The 22,484-nt window shown below is 35.4% G+C and overlaps 1 protein-coding gene across 8 annotated transcripts in view; it reads left to right on the top strand.

Moving 5' to 3' along the window:
- LOC150089437 (uncharacterized) overlaps nucleotides 1-19,137 on the top strand; it is a 93,936-nt gene extending 74,799 nt beyond the window's left edge. For 6 of the 8 annotated variants that reach the window (XM_090368595.1, XM_090368593.1, XM_090368594.1 and 3 more), the window contains 2 exons: nucleotides 6,695-6,852; nucleotides 18,880-19,136. In XM_090368595.1, coding sequence (XP_090224721.1) covers nucleotides 6,695-6,852; nucleotides 18,880-19,073 — 352 coding nt within the window. In that variant the 3' untranslated portion in view covers nucleotides 19,074-19,136. Of the gene's footprint in view, nucleotides 1-6,694; nucleotides 6,853-18,879 lie in introns of all 8 variants that reach the window. The other 2 variants (XM_090368596.1, XM_090368589.1) reach the window with 1 other exon arrangement.
- Nucleotides 19,138-22,484: the final 3,347 nt, after the last annotated feature.

Here is a 22,484-nt window from a genome sequence, read left to right as displayed (position 1 = left end):
AATTTCCACACATCTATTCTACATGTCTTTTCTTAATTTGAATTTATGCCCCCTTAGTTTCGTAATCTGAACAAGTGGAAGGATCCCATCAGAATTCAGCGTGCTCAACCCATTCAAGGCCTTATACACTTCAATCAGATCACCGCGCAGGTGCCAAGTCTCCAGCCACTGCAATTTGCAGAACTTAAGCCTCTCTTGGTAAGAGGATCCCTTCATTCCCCTCACCAATTTTGTGTGCCCTTCTCTCTACACGCTCAAGTAAATCTACATCCTTCCTAAAATGAGGCCTCCAGACCTGTACGCAGTACTCAAGGCTGGACCTGACCATTGCCTTATACAGAGGGATAATCACCTCCTTTTCCCTGCTAGCAAAATTCCTATATATCATTGACAAAACCCCATGACCTGCCTTGGCAGCCTGTCTGCATTGCTCAGAAAACTTCATATCTGACTGCACAATTACTCCCAGGTCTTTTTCATTTTCTACCACCTTAAGTGTAGTACCACACAGTTGTTAATGACAGTAGCAACTGCCATTACTGTCATTAACAACCCTGCCAATCTTTGTTATCATCTGCAAACTTCAACATTAAGCCTGATATACCTTCATCAATATCATTGATAAATATACAAAACAACAGTGGACCCAACACCGAACCCTGTGGGAACCCCATTAATTACCACCCTCTGTCTTCTCCCACTCAACCATCCTTTTATCCTAGCAACTTACCCTTAATACCATTCTGCTCCAATTTGTACAATAGTGTTTCATGCGCAACAGTGAAATCCAAATATATGATATCAAAATTATTTTTTGCATCCAGTTCCTTTGTAACCACATCATAGTATCCTATCAAATTTGTCAGACAAGACTTTCCCTTAACAAACCCATGCTGTCTGAATTATTGCTGCAGTCTTGTCTAGATGATCCTGCAATGCATCTTTAACCAGTGACTCCATTATTTTATTCGGAACAGAAGTTAAACTAACTGGTCTGTAATTACGCGTGTCACCCTTCGATCCCCCTTTATGAATTGGGGATACATTTGCACATCTTCAGTCCGTGGGAACCTCCCCTGAGTCCAAGGATGCTCTCATAATTATGGCTAAGGGTTTGCTTAGTTGCTTTGCCGCCTCCTTTAATATAACTGGATAGATCCCATCCACCACAGTTGCTTTTCTTATGTTTAACTTCAACAATTTCTCCTCCACTTTGCTCTCAGTTATTAAAAAATCATTAAGTATCCTGCTACAATTTGATAACCTTCTGTCATTTTTAAACCTTAATAATTCCTCATGTGTGAATGTAGATGCAAAATACTCATTCAGATTGTTTGCTACCTGAGCAGGATCATCAACAGTCGAACCATTGATGTCAAGTGGACCAATCAGATTCATCCCCTTCCTTTTAGAGTTTATATAGGTAAACAAATCCTTGCTGTTTTTCTTAGCATCTTTTGCCAAGGATTTCTCTTAATCTGCCTTCACCTGCCTAACCTCCTTTGTGACTTGATTACAGACTAGCTTATATCTGCCATAGACTTCTGAGTCGCTTGATAATTTATATGCATCCCATGCATTTTTCTTCCCTGTTATGAGTCTCATTAGTTCATTAGATAAGCATTTAGGCCTAAACCTTGAACAATATTTCTTAATAGGTATGAAACGTTTAGTAGCATCCACGATTAATTCCTTGAATGCTTCGCACTTAGAATTTACTGTTGGTAACATCGTCAGTTGATCCCGCTGTACAGAATTTAAAAACTTTCTGAGACCACTGTACTCACCTTTATGGAAGCAAAAACCCTTTCCTTTACCCCTGATGGTAATTACAACTTTAAGTAAATCCCACATCAGTACACTGTGATCACTGCCTCCTAGTGGTTCCTTTATCTGCAAATTCTTAATACACGAATGATCACTGCTGATAACCAGATCAAGAGTATTACCCTCTCTGGTTGTCTCTCGAACATGCTGCTGCAGAAAACAATCATCCAATAAATCCAAAAAAGTCTAACTAGTGTGTGAGTGACCAACCGACAAGTTCCAGTCAATATCTGGGAAGTTAAAATCCCCCATTATAAGACATTCTGATTTACTAGCCCACTATTTCTGTGTTTATCTTATGTTCATTGTACTCATTCGAGTCCTCAGGTCTATAACACACTCCTACTCGTATTTTTGCTTTCGCAGTGCTAATATCACACCAAACTGACTCAACAGTGCACTGTTCATCTATATCAACTGGGTGCACTTCTTTTGATTTTATGTTTTTCTTAATTAACAGCATAACACCTCCTTCCTTTCTATCCTGTCTATCCTTTCTGTACACATTGTACTCCCCAAATTCCAGTTCTGCATTCCTTATATCTGCGTGACACCACGTCTCTGCTATCCCAACTATATCCGCCTTTGATGTCTTGACCAACACTTCAAATTCATCAAATTTATTTACTATACTTCTAGCAATTGGTATACATGCAAGCATACATTCTCCTATTCCTAGTTACCCTAACACATCCCATATACCCACCTATTTCAGGATGACTGCCATCCGTCCCTGAAACCCCCAACACCCCTAGCTCCAGGTCGCTACTTATTCTAATAGAAGTTGTGCAAGAATCACTTTCACCTCTGCCTACGACTACTGTTGAACTATTAGTCCTTGTATCCCCCCAAGCTATCAGTTTTCCGACCCATCTAACACTGCCTCGATAGCATCAGCAAATATTCTTGCACCCTTTCTGTTTAAGTGTATCCCATCCCTGTAGAAGCAGTCTCTCCTGTTAACAAGTACAGACCAGGCTGAAAAAAATTCTACCCCTTGAGCCTTGCACAATCTTTCCAGGGCCGAATTGATCGACAAGGCTCTCATCATGTACTCCCTCCTATCGTGTCTGGGCAGAATTGCAGACACTTTCAAATTCAACCCTAATTCTCGGCTTTTGTTCAACAGTGACCTGTACTTGTTAAGTAATTCTGCCGGTCTTCTACTCTTAATATCATTAGTGCCAACGTTTTCCTGGAACAGAAGTTAAACTCACAGGTCTATAATTACTTGTCAGCCTTTGATCCTCCTTTGTGAATTGGGGTCACATTTGCACATCTCCAGGTACCTCCCCTGAGTCCAAGGAAGCTCTCATAATTGTGGCTAAGGGTTTGTTTACTTTCTTTGCCACCTCCTTTAATATAACTGGATAGATTCCATCCACTCCAGGTGACTTTCTTATGTTTATCTTCAACAATTTCTCCTCCACTATTACCAGTGATTACAAGATTATCTAGCTTACTGCCAGAGTTTAATACACCTCTGGCATTCACCTCCCTGAATAACTCCTCATGGGTGAATGTAGATGCAAAATACTCATTTAGTTTGTTAGCTACCTGAGCAGGATCATCAACAGTTGAACCATCGATATCAAGTGGACCAATCTGATTCATCCCCTTCCTTCTAGAGTTTAAATAAGTAAAGAACTCTTTGCTGTTTTTCTTTGCATTCTTTGCCAAAGATTTCTCATAATCTGCTTTCGCCTGCCTAACCTCATTTGTGACTTGGTTACAGACCAGCTTATATCTATCATAGGCTTGTGTGTCATCTGTTATTTTATATATATCCCATGCATTTTTCTTCTCTGTCACATGTCTAATTAGTTAATCTGACATCCATTTAGGCCTAAATCTTGAACAATATTTCTTAGTTGGTATGAAAAGCCTAGTAGTTTCCAAAATTAATTCTTTGAATGCTTCCCATTTTGAATTTGCTGTTGGTGACATCATCAGTTGGTTACACTGTATAGAATTTAAATACTGTCTCAGACCATCATAGTCACCTTTATGAAAGCAAAAACCCTTCCATTTACCCTTGATGGTAGTTACCTCTTTGAGTAAATCCCACTTCAGCACACTGTGATCACTGCCACCATAAAGTGGTTCTTTTATTCATAAAGGAACCACTTTATTCTTAAACATATGAAATGTTAAAAATTGTGTATGATATTGAAACATTACGTTGTACCAGTGTGTTTGAATGGTAAGATTTTAGGGTTGAATGAGGAATAATGGATTTCATCCATACAAGGATAATTTCACTGACATTGAACTGATCAAACATTAGAATCAGAAAATTTAAACAGTAATTCAATCAAGGAAAGGAGGAATTGATATCATGCAGATCATCCCATTTTGCATTCTCGCTATGCTACACAACATGAGGTAGGCACAATATGGCTTTAGCAGCCCTTGTCCCATTAAACAACAAACCAACAACAACATGAGGTTAAGAATGATTGTGAGAGAGACTTTTCAAAAAGATACCATCACCAAGTTGTGATCTGAGGACCATTAATATGAACTGTGTACTTAGAAGGGTTGTTAGTGAGGAAAAGATCAAGAGTGTTGGGTGTGTGGTTAGGATTGTCTAGTATTTTGGTAGGTAAATAAACAAATTGCGTAAGGTCATTAGTAATTGCAAGAGCTCCAGCATCAACCTAGCTTGACCAGTTGGATCCATGTAACAAGAAAATTGAAGTGTTGGAGTTATGAACATTAATTATAATAATTGTTCTGGAAGTCATTCAAGCAATGCTTGGACATTATTAGAAAAAGCCAGCTTAAAATACTTTGGCAATACTCATACTTTGCTTGAGAAATACCATGTAACAAGTGAAGAGATTTTAAAATAGTTATGGGTTAAATATGTATCGTCATCTTCACTATACAACCAAAAGTATTTGGATATTCTTTCCAGAAATATTGTGTACTGTGTCATAAGTCCTATGTGCTTATATATTGGCTCAGACATACCAATATAAATCTTGTGGGCTTGCCTGTGCATTAGCAGTATTTTAGATGTTAGTATGATTCATGAATTGGAAAATACAGGCATTTAATGTGGGATGGCTGTTGGATGCTATGTCATTAACCTTTCTGTATGTGCAACCATGTCTCATCTGAACCTCCTAAAATCCACTGTAGCAGATGTTACTGATGTTACAGATATTCTCAACTGCAGACCGGTTTTGTAGAAGTCCTCTGACTGTCTTTGAAACTGCAACTCAGCAGCAGAAATCACCTCATCATCATCAGCAGCAAAATGTTTTCCAGGACAAAAGGGCTTCAGGGCAGGAAAGGGGAAGAAATCTGAGGATAAAAGGTCAGGGGAATAGGCAGGATGCAGCAATATTTCAAACTCACATTTGTGAGCACAACCTCAATATAGCATGCGAGGATTGTGCAGGAGCATTATCATGGAACAGCTGTGCACCTTTTCACAGTTTTTCCATCTTTTTTTTCTTTTATAGCAGCACTTAACTTTAGCTTTATACTACCTTGCTGTCACAGTACAGCCCTTTTGAAAGTAATCTGTTAGTATGGCACCTTGCTAATCCCAAAAAACTGATAGCATCACCTTACTAGCACTTGGTTGTACCTTTGCCTTTGTGGTGGGGGGGGGGGGTGATTCTGCATTCTTCCATTGTTTTGACATTTGTTTAGTTTAGGGATCCAAGTTGAATCCATGGTGATTAGCCTTGAAAAAAACTCCTTGCTTTTCCTGGCACATTGACAACATTTCATGTGTATATTTTATCCTTTCCTTCTTCTGGTAAGGGGTCACAAGTCTGGGAACCCATCTAGCAGCCACTTTACTCATATCCAACTGTTGATGGATGATGTTCTCCACAGACCCTACACTAAATTGGAGCTCTGCAGCTACTTCTTTGACACTAATACAGCGATCTTACAGGATTAATGCCTCAATTTTTGCAACACCCTCTTTTGTTATAGCAGTGGCTAGGCATTCTGGGATTTCTTCATCATGCACTAAGGTCCTTCCATGTTTGAATTGTTTATACCAATGTGCAACAACATTGTAAGTCAGGTAATCTTCCATAAACAGCGACCATTTCTCCATGGATTGTTTCAGGTGTTTTTTCCTTGCAGAAAGAGAAACCAAATCACTGATCTGTATTCCACTTTATCCATTGTGACACTTCACTTCATTTAGTGCTGCAAAGAAAAATTAATTGTCAGATTGAAACCAAATTTTGTGTAGTTGATATAGAGATTTCAAGGTATCGAACAAAAAAAAATTCATCTTCCTATTACAACTACTTCTGGATGAATACAATTTTTTTTTAAACTCCTCTCTTCATTTGTGTATATTTATTGAGTCTGCTATGTGTTGTGCTAGCTGTAAATAAAAATTGATTTTCTCTTTATACTCCAGGATGACCACAGATAGCTTTTGCTGATTATTGTTTGGATATATTGATGGGTGCTAGCCCTTGTTGATATATCATTCAGTGTATCCCATTATGATAATAATTAGCAATAATTTATTAATAATATTTTAGTTATTTTATTAATTATTATTTTTTTTTAGGGGGTTCTCTTTTGGTTATAGATCAGGGCACTCACATTTTTTCCTGTATTAACTAACCTGTTTGCAACTTTTCTTTCTAATGTGGCCTAGCTTTATTCTCCCCCCACTTTTAATATTTATAATTCTCCATATTTTCTTATTCTCTCTTATATTTCTCCGTTACCATATGCAACCTTGGAATATTTTGACCAGTTAACATGTAATAAAATTTTTATCTATTGATATTTTAAAAATGAATAGGCAAATCATTAATTATCTATTACTCTGTGTTTTTTCTTTATTTTGAAATGTTTGTTTTTCTTATATTTGCAGTTCCCAGGTTGCTCTAAAATCAAATGTTGACCCACAACATGTTATTGGTCAGCTAATTCAATTATATCCCGACGGATCTCAAGTAATACAGTTAACTCGTGCTCATGGACAATTATATGGATTTTATTTGGCTCAAGGTAGTATTGGAAAAAGTGAAGGTATGTAGAAAATATTAGATTTTTGTAATAAAGATAGAAATCTTTTGTTATGTTTTCCAATGCTAAATGCCTTTTCTCTAATTTAAAGTTTCTGTCATGACTAAGCAAGCATAGATCCTCTTGTTTTGTCTGTAAAAGTATCAGTCATCATACTCCATTCATATTATGAATGGGGTAATAACTAGAACCAGGCTGTGCTGCTTTGAAGTGATTTTGACCAGTTTCCAAATGTGGTCTGGAAACTAGGGTTTAGTACTGCAAAATGCAAGGTGTTACTCTAAGGAACAGAAACTTAGGAGTAGTTTATGCACTATGGAAGAGGGGAGGATTTAAATTTGGAATAGGGGAGGATTTAAATTTGGAATAAGGAAGCTTATGATAAAAAAAGACAGTGTCCATGCACTGTAAACATGCAAATATAATTTTATTAATGATTTATTACATCTTTGCAAGTTTCTTTATTTCTTTAAAATTTGCTTATTTCTTTATAAGACATAGTGATACCACACTTTGAATTTTATGTTCAGATGTGGAGATTACATTTAAAAAAAAATGCAGAGGCCTTCTAGATATGATTCAAAGAAGGTTGATCAGATTGGTGAAGGGGGTGACAGGCATTTTTCTTATGAAGAGTGACTTACAGAGTGTTTAGGCTGAGAAGCTTGGAAACACGATGCTTTGAGGGAGATTGAGTTACATAAGACCCCAAAGGGAATGGGTAAAATAATGAGAAAGGTATATTTTCACTATTTAGATGAGAACTGAGGGGGGGGGGGGTACACAAAAATAAAAATCCCAGGGAGTAAGAGAAGACTGAATTGCATGAAGCTTACTTTCAGCAAGTGTTGTAAATCATTAAAATAATTCTCTCTTCCAGAGTGGCCAGGGTAAAGTTGGCAAAGTTTGAGGTGAAAACGAATAGTTACTTTCTGGTAATGAATAATATGAATAAATTGTGAAGGGTTTTTCTTTTTTCTTTCTCTTTCTCTTTTTTTTTTTTTTTCTCCGTTTTTATTTTTTTTGCAAATGTAGAATAAGTCTGCTTCTTTGTGTCATTTAGCCATTCAGATACTAATTTATTATACATTATCAAGGTTGTTTTTCAATATATGTTTGTTCACAGTATTTATCTAGTTACGAATCTACAAAGATAAACCATATATTATTCAAAAAGTCTCAGTCAGAATTTAACAATTAAATTTTTATATATGGTAGTATTTAAAATTAAATAATAGGTGCACTTGTACAAATTGCTAATTGATTGTAGGTCAGGGCTTTATAAGCATGATGATAACAGTTGGACTGGTAGTTCAACTTAAAATAAAAACACATGAAAAAGTGATAAAACCCAGATTTAGGTTGTTTTTTCCCTCTTTCTAACTATTAGCATTAGTAGAGGCCATATTCTTTGATTCTTTTGACAAAAAAAAAAAAAAAAAAAAAAAAAATGAATGAATGAAGTAATATAAACGAGATATATAAATAAAAAGACATGTCACTGTGAATAGAATTTACTGATTAAATAAACTAACCACTGAACATTAAACATGGAATCTAATCTTTGATCTTTATAACCAACCACCATGGCATTCCGCAATCCAGTTGTCATATAAATATTAGAAAAAAGTTGATCACAGAATGAGGCATGCATGGAATAAAGTAAAATGATTACTTTGCAATCCATTGTAAAAGTATACTGAACGTGTAATCATAGTATACTAACTGTTAACATTTATAACACTCATTCTTAACTATCTTTTAAGTTGACTTTTCAAAAGCATTTATTACTAAATTAAATCATCTCTAAGCAGAACTTCAAACTTACCTGGGCAGTATGGCAGGATAAGTGAGATGTAGAATAAGTGTGCTTATTCTACATCTGACACAAAATGCATTAAATGGTACAAGTTGGTCTAACCTAGCATAGGCCAATAAATAGTATAAGTTGGCCTAACCTGCCAGGTTAGGCCAACTTCCACTATTTAATATGTTTGAGGGTTCAGGCCTTGTACTGTTAAGCTGTTCTAGGGGCTGAAGAGTGACCTACTGACTGTTAAGTAGGTATACCTAATAAAGTGGCCATTCAGTGTATATTTCCAGCCTTTTATTCTTATTGGTTTATAAATGTTATTTTTATATGGTGGCATGAGTGTAGCATGCTTGTTTGCTGCCTGGAAGGACAGCGATTTGAATCCTGTCAGAGATGTTAAGGAAGTCTTTTCTGTGTACTTCTAGTGATTTCAGTCTGTGGAGTGAAGGTTTCTCTACATATTCTTAGAATATAACATGAGATTTAAAAAAATAATAATCATCTCATTATATTCTAAGAAATAATTTGCATTATTAAAAAAGTAAATGATACACTTTTCGGCCTGACATAGTGAGCACTTAGGAGCAAGAGTGCAGTACGCACTGTCTGAATGGATTGTGGATCAAGTCCATGGCTGCTAAATGCAATTAATGATTGTATTCATGATTTATTGTAAACTCCTGATCTAGTGGTTGTGCAGGAGTATAAACAAGAACATTATTAGATTTGAGTGGGAAGAAAAAAATTTGAAATATAACAACATTCTCAGCCTTTAGGAGAATACATTAAATGATGCATCAGAATTGATTTCACTGTTGAATGAAAAAAAATTTTACAAATGTTTATATTTTTGTTATTGGTTTGTGGATTAGAATCAAAAAAATGCAACGTAAATTGAAATTCTTAAATTAATAATTTTATGTGGGTTAGATCCATTTGGTACAGTAGGCAAAAATTCGACTACTCTATGAAGAATTTACAACAATACAACATAGGAATAAGCATTACATTATAAGTTCTGTTCTAATACCTTAATCACATTCAACTTGCAACTGTCAAATTGAATGTGTTGAGACTGAGGAAGGCCACTGCAGTAGGCTGAATTAACTCTCATTTTCCTAAAACCAGTTTTGTACAATTCTAGCCTTGTGTCATAGCACATTTTCATGTCGGAGGAAAATGTGCATTCACAGATACAGCCATGAAGGGATACACCTGGTTGGAAACAATTTACAGATAACTGTGGCATTCAGATGTTGTTCCACTAGTATCAAGGAGCCAATGTGCACTACAAAAACAGCCCCACACCATTATCTGCTACCATCATCTGCACTGTTGGCATCTGACAGGATGGGTCAGTGGACTCATACTGTTTTCAAACATTTTGGTCCTCCCATCAGCATGAAAAAGCAGGAATTCTTCAGATCATGCAGTGTTTTTCCAATCCTGCCATGTTCAGGGTTGGAGTTCGTATTTGTTCTAATTGTACCATCTTGTTTTTTGTTGATAGGAGTAGAACTTGTTTAGCTGTCTTCTCTGTTACCTTGCACAAGTCTTGTCAGCTTTCCACTGTCCTCTCACATCAACAAGCCTGTTTCCAATCATAGCATCACTGTTGGCTGATGTTATTTTCTTATTGGACCAATCTCAGTACACCCAAGACACAGTCATACTTAAAAATCCCAGCAGAGTACAGTTTCTGAGATATTCTTACCAGCACATCTGTCACATATAAACATGTCACTTTCAAAGTCACCTAAATCTTTTGTCTTTCCCATTCTCACTTGAATTTCACCACTATCTGCCCACCTGCTTTATATTAGAATGTATGGACACATGATTCTGTTAGTGAAAGAACAATTTAATGAAAAGGATGGGTAGTGGGTATAACTAATGGCAATGCAATGCATATCCAGCACATGCTCCTCTTTACTTTGTCTTCCAGATTCTAGGTGATTTCTGTGTAAACTTTTCATGACCATCAAGGGATCCATTGTTTATTATTGGCCTGAGCCTAGTGGAAGGTTACAACCTGTTTAAATGTGTGCCCTCAATTATTCATGAACAGATCATTTGATTTGCTGAGTAAGCCACAATTCAGAGAATTTTACTTTATTACATCTTTAAACTACTTTCCCATGGTTTCTATTAATTTTGTTTGCAATTTATCTCATGTTTCTTTACTTGTTTTACTACCAATAATAATAAAATTCTGTGAATAAAGAATTTTATCATTATTATTTTGTCTTTTACTTAATAGTAGTATAATTTTCAGTGTTATTTGCATCATTATGATTGAATTACTAAGAATGTAGTGTTATAGTGTAAATGAATTCTGATGACAATGCAGACAGGCTGCAAGAGCAGGTCATGGGGTTTTGTCAATGATATACAGGAACTTTGCTAGCAGGGAAAAGGAGGTTATTATCCCTTTGTATAAGGCAATGGTCAGGCCACGTCTTGAGTATTGCGTACAGGTCTGGAAGCCTCATTTTAGGAAGGATGTAGATTTGCTTGAGCATGTACAGAGAAGGGCAACAAGATTGGTGAGGGAAATGAAGGGATTCTTTTACCAAGAGAGGCTTAAGTTCTGCAAATTGCAGTGGCTGGAGACTAGGCACCTGCGAGGTGATCTGATTGAGGTGTATAAGGCCTTGAATGGGTTGAGCATGTTGTGAATTCTGATGGATTCTTCCACTTGCTCAGATTAAGAACATAAGGGAGCATAAATTCAAATTGAGGAAAGAGTTGTAGAATAGATGTGTGGAAATTCGCCTTTAGCCAGTGGGTGGTTAATTGCTGGAACAAGCTTCCATCTGTCATTGTGGAATTTGATAGCTTAAATAAATTCAAGGAGGAACTGGACAAACATTTAGAGGGAATGGTTGTGTGAATTTTTTTGGCTGATGCTTCATACGCTTGCTTTCTTGCATCACCTACCTCTGTTACTATAGGAATTTTAACAAATCGCACAAAAGGGAAATAAATTACACATACTTTTACCTTTACAACGGAAAGAAATTACACAAGCTTTACAACAAGTGTTGGAAATGGTTTCCACTCGCCTGGATGTAGATTTGTACTCTTTTCATGACATTTGCAGCCACCTTACATAATGTTTGCAATCTCTTTTTCTATGTTAGCCTTCAATTCGTCAAGAGTATGAGGATTGTTGTGAAACACTTCTCCTTTTAATTGTCCCCAAAGAAAAAAATCTGGAGGAGTAAGATCTGGAGATTTTGGGGGCCACAAGTTTTTTGAGATCAAGCGATCTCTGAAAAATTCCTGTAACATGGCTTCGTTTCATTTGCTTTATGGCAAGTTGCACCATCTTGTCGAAACCAACATTCTCGTTCATTCACCTCCAACAATGCAATAAACTGTTGGATTATGTCATGATAAACTTCTCCATCCACAGTTTTGTAAAAAAAATATAGGCCCTATAACACAATGGCGCGAGATGGCACACCAAACCCCAATTTTCAGGATATGTAATGATCATTCGTGATATGCATGTGGGTTTTCATTGCTCCATATTCAGCTGTTCTTGAGTGTTCATATAACCATCCAAGGTGAACCAAGCCTCGTCACTAAAATAAACACGATCCAACACCTTAATTCCATTTTCATCAACAAAAGAACAAAACCAATGACAATACCATACACGTTTTTCACGGTCAGGTTCTTTCAGTTCCTGAACGACACCAATACGGTAAGCATGCAATTTTAACTTCTTTGTAGCTCTGAAAATAGTAGTCGGTGACAGTCCGGTTTGAGAAGATAACTTCCTAATTGAATTTCTTGGTGAGCAGGTTAAACGTTTATTCAGATCATCCAGAACGTTTGCAGTTAACAGTGATGGCCAGCCTGGGCTCTTTTTTGTCCTCCACACTCCCAGTCTCACGAAATTTCACAAATATACGTGCTATTGTTGACTTGTTGGAGACCAAGGAAATTTCATCTAAAACCCGTTTTGCACACGTTTATAAGATTTATACGCGAAGTAAGACTCCACAATAAACACATTTTCATTATTGGAAAACGACATGGCTGACACAACACAATGGACAGGATTCCCGACCGAGACTAATGCATGTCACGGTCATTCAACTACTTACCTTGAGTACAGTGCTGCCCCCTACACTTCAAACTTGACATAACATTTGCCTGCCCATAAGTTCTGCCTTCTTCGTTTTAGGGTTGTAGCCTTTATGAAACACCCTGTATTATACATATTTGTTGTGGTAATCATGAAATGTGAGAATAGTGAAAATTGTCTGGCCCTTGAATGGATGTCTATTTTGAGTACTACATATAGTATATGCTTGTTAATTATACACTGGATGATTAGAAATGCAATGTACTTCAAATGCAAAGTCACTACCATTCCCTGATCAGTTTTATATGCATCACATTTTAGTAAAGATTATTCAAAATATGTCTACAATGGAATTCAAACTCTTAATTAGGTCCTTTGACTTATGAATAACTTACCTAATTTGAAGCGAGTGCTAAAACCAGCTACAGCAAACATTTTAATAATGAAATTGAATGGAGCTATAATGAAAATTTGCTATTTTTTTTTCAAGTAAATTTATAAGCGGGTCTGCTTATTTAAATAAATGACTTTTTTTTATTTAGTTATTTAAATGATTTTTTATTTTTTTATTTAGTAAATTCACTAATTAGCAAATGGAACTAAATTTTATACATTGTTAAAGTTTGTTCTCTCACTGCATCTGCCACAGCCATGTTTCACTCGATGACCAATCCCCAATAGTGTATTACTGGGCTTTGTTGTACAGATTCCTGCTGTCAGAGCTGGTTTTCCTTCTGCGTGTGTTACAGCCATACTTCATTTCAAATATTTGCAGCCCACTTTATTCTTTTGTAATAGCAAACTGATTTGTCAAATTTTTACCAACATCATAAGATATCTGGCTTTTCACTTTTGTTCCTCTATGCAGGGTTGGGTTGAAGATTTACAAGCAGTAAGTGACTTAAATTTCAATCAGAGCTGATATTCCAACTAGAGGTATTTTCATCCAAAATTTCAATTGTGTTTTCCATGTCTGATATTGACTACGTTATTACAGTAACAAATTTTGACCAATGGCCAAAAAATATATATATATAAATAAATAAAAAAAATAAGGGGAAAAGCAAACCAACAAACCAAAGAATGACAATTTACTGGATAATCATGTTTTTTTATTCCTTGTTGAACATTATTCTGCATAAATATATGATTCAAATCATTTATTTTCTCAGAAATAATATGCTTATAAATCACTAAAACACAAACAAAATGGCGCCTCCGTAGCCAGGTGGGAAGGAGCAGCAGTGCGTAGCACACGCTTCTTGATTAGACCGGGGTTCGAGCCCGTCACCATCAAATACGGAGGAAGCGGAAAGGTCAAGGAATGACCACCGCATATTCCGAAGCAATATGGCCTTAGTTGCTAATGCTCCTAAAAACCAAACAAACAACAACAACAAACACAAACAAAAAAAATAACAGAATTTGTATAATGACTTTTTTCGCCATTCTCTTGGATACCTTCATAGCATATTAAATAAATTCATTTTTATTCATCCAAGAATTTTTTCTCTTTGATTGAAAATTGCTCAACTAGTTCAATTCGCTGAAAATGAATGATCTACTTTTTTTTTTTATACTACTGAAGAAGTGCTGGGAACAGCAAAAACAAAACACCGAGCTAAAATCCACGTTTACCTCTGATGTCCTGAAAATCAGGGTGGTTGCTGTTTTTTTTGTTTTTTTTTTGTACTTTGACATTAGACATTCTCTCTGCCACTCTCAGCTCTTTTAAATTACAAACAAGCTGGTCACTGGCTCACTTATGGTAATCTCTCTCTCTCTCTCTCTCTCAAACATATATGTACAATTATATATAATAAACAACATAATGCTTATTTTAAATGTATTAATATATATATTAAATATATATATTAATATTATGTTAGGGGGCTTTGCTTGCTAACCCTGTGCATGCTTTTCTGTGTAAAATGAAGAGGTATGATAGAGTAAGTCAAATCTTTTCTATGTAAAAGACATCTGTCAAAACGCACTGATCAATATCTAATCAGGAAATGACATGTAATTATTTACCTGTGCATTTGTAGTGCTGTAATTGCCCCGCCCACTTGTACCACATGACCCACATCCTTCTTCTCCCATTGGCTACCCCACCACGCGGCATTCTCAAGGTTGAATAAATATCACTATGCAATTACAGTCCATTCCGGTTATTTGGGACACATCGGGACTAGTGCATTTTGGCCCGATTAAGCGGCTGCCCCAATTATCCAAAGTTTCACGTTAATAGTTAAAAAATACAATGTAACCCCCCCCCCCTTTACAATTAGTTCACTGAACAATGAAATCACGTTACAACGAACTCACCATAGTAAAGTACCGTTCGCTATACGATGTGTAGTTAGTGCCGGTCATTGTGAATTGAATTTTAATTTTATTAAACGGTGATTCTAATTAGAGAAAATAGGAGGAATATTATCCACAGGCTATGAAAGTAAAGATATATTAAGCACAAATTTACCCTTTATTACCTTACCAATTAAAAAATTAAATGATAAGTGAAAATCGGAATAATAAATACGTACTGTAATATGTACATATGAACTAGTTGACATTTCTGTTCACTGACATTTTTGGGTGGGGGTTAAAATTTAAAAATATAAGCAATCAATAACAAAGAACTCGGCACACACAAATTGCAAGTAACACAATACGCCCAAGCGAGAACGGAGTAACGAGTTACAAAACTTTAAAAATAGGAATGAAGAGAAGATCTGATAATTAATTTTTTTATATGATTGAAGATTTCATGGAAGGGTAAACACATTTCACCATAATAACCCACAGAATTCCAGCTGTAGGTATTATCGCAAATTCAGCAAGATCGAGTTTACTGTCCGTTTATGATAGATTTCACTACATTTGGGCCCAATAAACAGGTGACTGCTAATTGTTTTATGGTTATGACCTCCAGAATTTCAGCCGAACCACATGGTACCTTTGGAGACAATCGTAGGGTAATCTTCAGTGCTGCGGCCTCCTGCCCCAATTAAACGGCATGCTGTCCCAATTAAGCAAAGTAAACCCTGGATATTTTCTCGATTGGTTTCTGTTTTTTAAGATTTACCCCAAATAAACGGCTGCCCCGATTAACTGGTGGCCCAAATAACCGGAATCCACTGTATTTACCAGCGTTTACATAGGTCACTTAGGAAAAGGCCTTTTGCTTTGGATTCCATAATGCATGAGGAATATTGTTGCATCCGAAAGAGCAGATCTAAAATATTTAAAAACTATACAAATATTTAAAATATTTACAAAATATTAAACTATTTACAAATATACCAGCTGTATCAGGTCCCTTCCTCATCTGACATTACAATAGAATATCAAATGGTGCTGGCCGTGGTCATGTATTACACAGTAAAGCATGTACATGAAGTTGGTCTTTCAACCTCAGGGGCTCACATCTGGTATGGGCTTGGCACATCCGGGGTCCTGAGCTGAATATCATCATTCTTCTCTTTCTTGATGATTCCCTTCTACTTCTGACTCTCTCTCTCTCTCTCTCTCTCTCTCAGGGTAACTTGGAAATTTTTTATTTAGCTGGTGCAGCATAAGCCTTAGGTTTCCTTGCACTACACGGCTAGTAATAATAATAATGTGACAATTGTTGACATGCATCCCACGTACGTATTCCACACTGGCAACAGCAAGTATCTGATTTTGCCCAGTAACCCATTTGTGGTTGTTCCATTTAACATTCGCCAACCTCGTGCATGTGCTTCACTGTCTAATACATGACCACGCCCGGCATCATTTGATGTTCCATTGTAAAGTTTTTGTATATTAATGTTAGGGGGTGAAGGAACCCATTGTCCTCATATAGTAGAGGTGTGATTGTAAATAGTTTAGTTTTTTGTAAATATTTGTATAGTTTTGTATTGTATAATGTTATTATTTGTATAATAATAATATTATACTGATATACTAACATTATAATGCACTGATCGAAATCTGATCAGGAAATGACTTATGTAATTATTTACCTGTGCATCTGTAGTGACGTAATTGTCCCGCCCTCTTCTCCCATTGGCTCGAATATATGTCACTAGGAGGGAAAACTTTTTTTAATGTATAGAGAGATATTAATATATGTATATATATTAGCTTGTATATGTTAAACCATGTGACTTAGTAATAATAACAAAAATAAAACTTAATCTTATCATGTCCAAGAAATTTATTAAATTTCTCCACATCACAATTGTTATCTTTCTCATATTGAATAAATTAACATGTTAAACGTCTATTTGCAAATCCTGAAACTAAAATATTAAATTTTATTTTATTTTCAACATTCTGCACAATGAAACCTCACAAAGAAACTCGGTGAAACTAAAAGATTATCAATATTTTAAATGAGAATTATGAAAATTCATCTTAGTGTTAATAAGAGTATCTGACAAAAAATTTCTCTTGATTAATTAATACTATATGTTCTGATCTTATACAGATATGTTGAACCCATTTAAATTGATGAATTATCATCAGTCATTGAGATAAATTTAATTAGAAGCATTAAAATTAAAGCATGTTCCTATGTTCAGCTAGGAACATAGAAAAAAAATGGAAACATATTTCTGTCCTGTACATTTCTATTTACAAGACAGTGAACCACATTTTTATTTCAACAAATATAGAAAAAAAATAAAATAAAATAACAAAAATTATAATACAAGAGAAAGCAGATAACTACTTCCAAAAATAATAAAAACTATTTCACAATACTATTTGGTAGGATAATTAGCTCTTGATCCTTATTACTTTTAACTATGGCAAAGCAATGACAGGTGACCAGGTGTCATGAGGTCTTAAGAAGTTAGCTCCCATTTTTTATTCCATGTTCACCCATGCTGCCAAATGACATGATATGTCATAAAACTGCAAGACTTCCCCAACTACTTTTTTCAGCCCCACACCACCTCATATCCTCCATCCCTGTGGTTGGCCACTTTTCCTCATCTGACCCAATATCCTGTCACCCTGCAAAGCATGAGGGTTTGTTTTAAGAACAGAATGCTATCAATTAAACCCTTTCACAAGTGAGTTCATACATATACCATGTAGGCCCCAAGAATTTTTTCTAAAATTTTGAAAATTCATAATAGTTAAAACTTTGTTCATTAGTGCTTTTAAATATTAATTTTTTTTATTTGCTGCTTGGTTGTGCAATTAATTATTTCACAAATCAAATCAGAATTTAAAAAAAAACACAAAAAATTGCAAAATAATTTGAAAAAATCATAAAAAATTGTAAAAAAACCTCATTATTACTTTTTTGATGTAATATTTATTATCTTCTACATTTATTTATGTAATGTATCACTTATTCAATTTCATCAGTATCTGAATCTGAATTCTATCAGAATTTTTGGCATTTGTAAACCAAAATCAGACAGTAGTATCTGAGAGGTTTGATCTCCTATGATTTTAAAATCATTTTCTTAGGTGCCATTCATTATAAACTGCATTTACAATTACATAGAAATTCAGATAAGAGGTGGTATCGTTTACTGGAAGATTTCAAACATATTTTAAAATGACCTTAAGAAACGTATGTACACACTTCTTAGGCCCACACACATAAAACATATATTTATTGTATGTACTCAGGAAAAAGTTAATAAAATACTCTTTCTCAACAAAGGTTTTGTCATCAATTCTAGCCATTCCTTCCTTCATAATTAAGTTTTCATATTTTCACTTATATAAGTTTAGAATTTATTCCACTCCCTGTTGTTGGATACCTTGGGCAGTGGCATAGTTTGCCCCTACCCATAGGACGGCATTGACTCTGATAGTTGATCTTACTACAAGTTCCTACCAAATTCTACCATAAGCTCTAACAGCAGTTGATACAGGGTCCAATGGCTGTTAGAGCTTGTCATAGGTTATCATTAGGTTGACAACATGAATTTTCAGCCAGTGCAACCTTTTGTAGGATTCAGATGGTTACTTGATTAATTTTATATTAATTTAAGTATTTCTTAAATTGGTACCTTTCATAATTTGCACTGATAATAAGTATACTGGTAAGAATTTACTAAAACAATTTATTTTGTGAATTTAATTTCCATATTCATTTTATTAATAGGAATATTTGTGTCCAGAATGAAGGATAAACAGTCTCAAGCTCTTCTAACAGGTCTTATTGATGTTGGGGATGAAATTCTGCAGATAAATGGCATGAATGTTAAAGGTGCTGACATAGAACAAATAAACAGAATTATGTCTGAAAATGATACAGTTTTACTTACCCTTCTTCCCTATGTTTGTAAAAAGAGCTAATATGTGGTAAAACTCAGAAATTGATTAAATCTTCAGTACTGTCTAATTTATATGATTGGCTATTAAATGGCATAAGTGTTTATGTTTACATAAGTGTTATCAAACAAGATAACAAGATTTGGCTTATGTTTACCATAAGTGTTATCAAACAAGAAATTTTGTGTTCTGTTTGTTATATGAGCTGTTGATTGATAAATATTTCAGCAAGACCTAAGATTTTATGGAAAGAAAGAAATACATCTCTGTGATATCAAAAGCAAGAAAAATTGATGTTTTTAAAATTTATCCTCTGTATAATAAAAGCACTAATTTTTTTATATATTTATGAATCCTCACTTAAGCCTTGTAGTTTGTCTGCATACAGGTATTTTACAGCATTCAAATGCATGTGCAACACATGTACATACACTAATACCAAAAGTTTAGGGACACTAATGAATAAACCCATTTTATGCAAATTGTTGGTTATGCAATTGTAGAAGGCAGTAGGTAGCATAGAGGTATACACAACTCTCGTAAAAGTATCCACGTATGTTATATCGGTTTCATATCAACCACTTACTTCAATAGCATTTCAGTCCCCCATTGGTCACTGTGATCTAATACACCATCCTGGTTAAATTTTCCATCAACAGATAAACTGCAGCTGGTATAGTCTTTGATTCTTCCTGTAGAACAGTGACGAGTTGTACGAGATGTAGGACACCTTAATCTGGCCCCTACCCAACATTTCAGTTTATTCCTTAGATATTCCATATGATTCAAATAGGGACTTTGAACTAGCCATTCCAACTTTAATATGTTTGTGCCTATGAGCCAATCTCAAGCAGCACTGGTGGTATGGCATCATGTATTATAACGATGAAACAAACATGAGGCTGTACCAAAGAACTGCATCATAGGGAGCATGGGTGGGCATTGGTATTTGTGGTTCCTAGGCACCTCCATAGCCAGGTGGGCAGGAGCAGTAGTGCGTAGCACACGCTTCTTGATTAGACCGGGGTTCGAGCCCGTGTCCACCAAATACGGAGGATGCGGAAAGGTCAGGGAATGACCACCGCATATCCCTGGAGCAATATGGCCTTAGTTGCTAATGCTCCTAAAAACCAAAACAACAACATTTGTGGTTCCCTGCACAGCCACCAAAGGTCCTACACTGTACCATGGGAAACAGCCCCACATCATAACCCCCACCTCCTCCGAACTTCATTATTGGCATGATGCACTCCAGCAGCAGATATCTAGGCATTCTTCACACCCACACTTGCCCATCCAATCGGAAAGGGTGCAGTGAGATTCGTTACTCTATAGAACCAATTTCCATTGCTCCGTGGAACAATTATGACATTCACTGCACCTTGCAAGTCAAGACTGCTGATTACAGTTGTTCTGTTTGACTTGTGCCCTGCCACTCTCCCATGAAAACCAAGGCTATGGTGCTATGCATCTAGCACCATAGCCTTGTGTGTTTACATACCTAAACTGCTGTTGATGTGGCAAATTCCTGGTTTCTGTTGTTGTGATATCTGACAAAATTGTCATAATACCTTCTAAGTACCCTCTGGTTCACATGGAGTGAGCTTCCATGGTCTTACTGTGTTGCCTACACCATCCAACTTTGCATGGTGTAGGCTGTCAGCAGTTGCACAAGTTGACAATGTGATATCTGATAGTAACATTCCTCTTGAAACTAGTGAACTTGGCTCAATGTTCATGATGAGAACAGGTACAGCTAACTTGTGTGACTTATACACCTTTCTTATATACTGGTCAGAGTTAATTATTTATCCAGAAAGGTCTAGTGAATTATGAAAATGGTAATGCACAGAAAGACCACAGAAACTCACACCACGTGATCAGAAATATCATTTACAATTTACATGCCATATAAAAAACTAGCTGTGTGGACATGTGGGATGTGGGCAGGACTTTGTGTAAAACTGAATTTTGACCCTCTCAATATTTCAGGAATGTATAATGTTAGTATATCAGGAATGTATTATATAACCACAGAATGTATAATATTAATTTGCTAAATATAATGTACTTCTCTCAGAAATTAACTTTCATTTAATATACTGTTACGTGTTTTTTATTTTTTTTTATTTAGAACATATACAGGTGGAAAGTAGTTAAACATAGACTAAGGAATCTATATTTTGGAAGCAAGTGGCCTCCAAATAGTTGGTCCAACTGTTCTGAAAAATTGCATTTTAAGTTGCCAAAGAATCATTCAAAATGTCTAAAAACACACAGGATCAGTTAATCCTCTTTACTCTTTGCATGCAAGTGTTCCACCAATCTTTCATTAAAGAAGCTAATGTTCAGTGATAGGTGTAATAGTAAATTAACAATTACATGTATTCTGTTTTTCTGTCTTGGGAATGCTTTGTTCTCTGAGTAACAGGAACAGAATTGAGTTTGTGTGCTTTAGAAATTACTTGTTACCCACAAGTTGACTTAAAATTACTAATGTAATTTTTAATTGAATAATATCACCGAAATGGGGGGAAATCTGTTTTTTTTTTTTTTTTTTTTTTTTGAAAACTCAAATAAATAATAGTCTACCCTGTTAAATTGCTGAATAATGTATCTAGTCTGACCAAGCAGCCAGGTTGTGCGGAATAAGGATGCCCAATTGAAAATGCAGTGAATATTATACTTCTGGTACTTGATCTGCATTGACCTATTAATAGAAATTGAGGCCACTTTTGTTGTCTAATGAGGAGCCAGTAAACTTTGAAGCTTGTGTTGTCCCTTTGAGTTTTTCATGAATAACAGAATTGCCTCCTTTTGAAACACTACATATAAAATGAATTCAGAAAAAAATCTGATTTTTTTTTCATTAAAATCTATACATAACCATTCAAAACTGCAAAACAGTACTTACTCAAATGCTCAACAAGGGCACAGGAGATAATGATATTTATTCAGTCTTTTGGGAACAATGATATCCACTGTCCCCAAAAGAGTGATTCACAAAGGAATTTCAGTGATGATATTTTCAAAAATGTTTCACATTAATGAATAATTTACTTTTCCTATTTTTAAACAAGGACACAGGGATGATGTTTCTCTCTCCCCAAAAGGTTGTTGGATAACATTTTGAAAAAGGAAAGCATGATAATTTCAAACAGGGTCCACTTTAATAGTTCATTTGCTTTCCCAATTCTTAAACATGGGTATAGGGTTGCCATATTTTAAAATTCAATAAAGAGAACACCCAAGCTTGTGTTCTCTTTTATAATCCAAAATGGAGGGAACATTTTTTTTAGAATGAAATGTGGATTTTGGTATAAAATTATAAAAAGAAAACTTAAGTTTTTTTAAATAATTTTTTTCCTTCAAGTTTTTAAATATATAATATTTAAAAAACTGGTTTATGTTATGCAAACTTGATACATTTCTTTG

This window comes from Mastigoproctus giganteus, chromosome 2, assembly GCF_048544385.1.
Source record: "Mastigoproctus giganteus isolate SK-2022 chromosome 2, ASM4854438v1, whole genome shotgun sequence".
Classification (NCBI taxonomy): domain Eukaryota; kingdom Metazoa; phylum Arthropoda; class Arachnida; order Uropygi; family Thelyphonidae; genus Mastigoproctus; species Mastigoproctus giganteus.
This window is presented reverse-complemented; position numbering and strand designations above follow the sequence as displayed.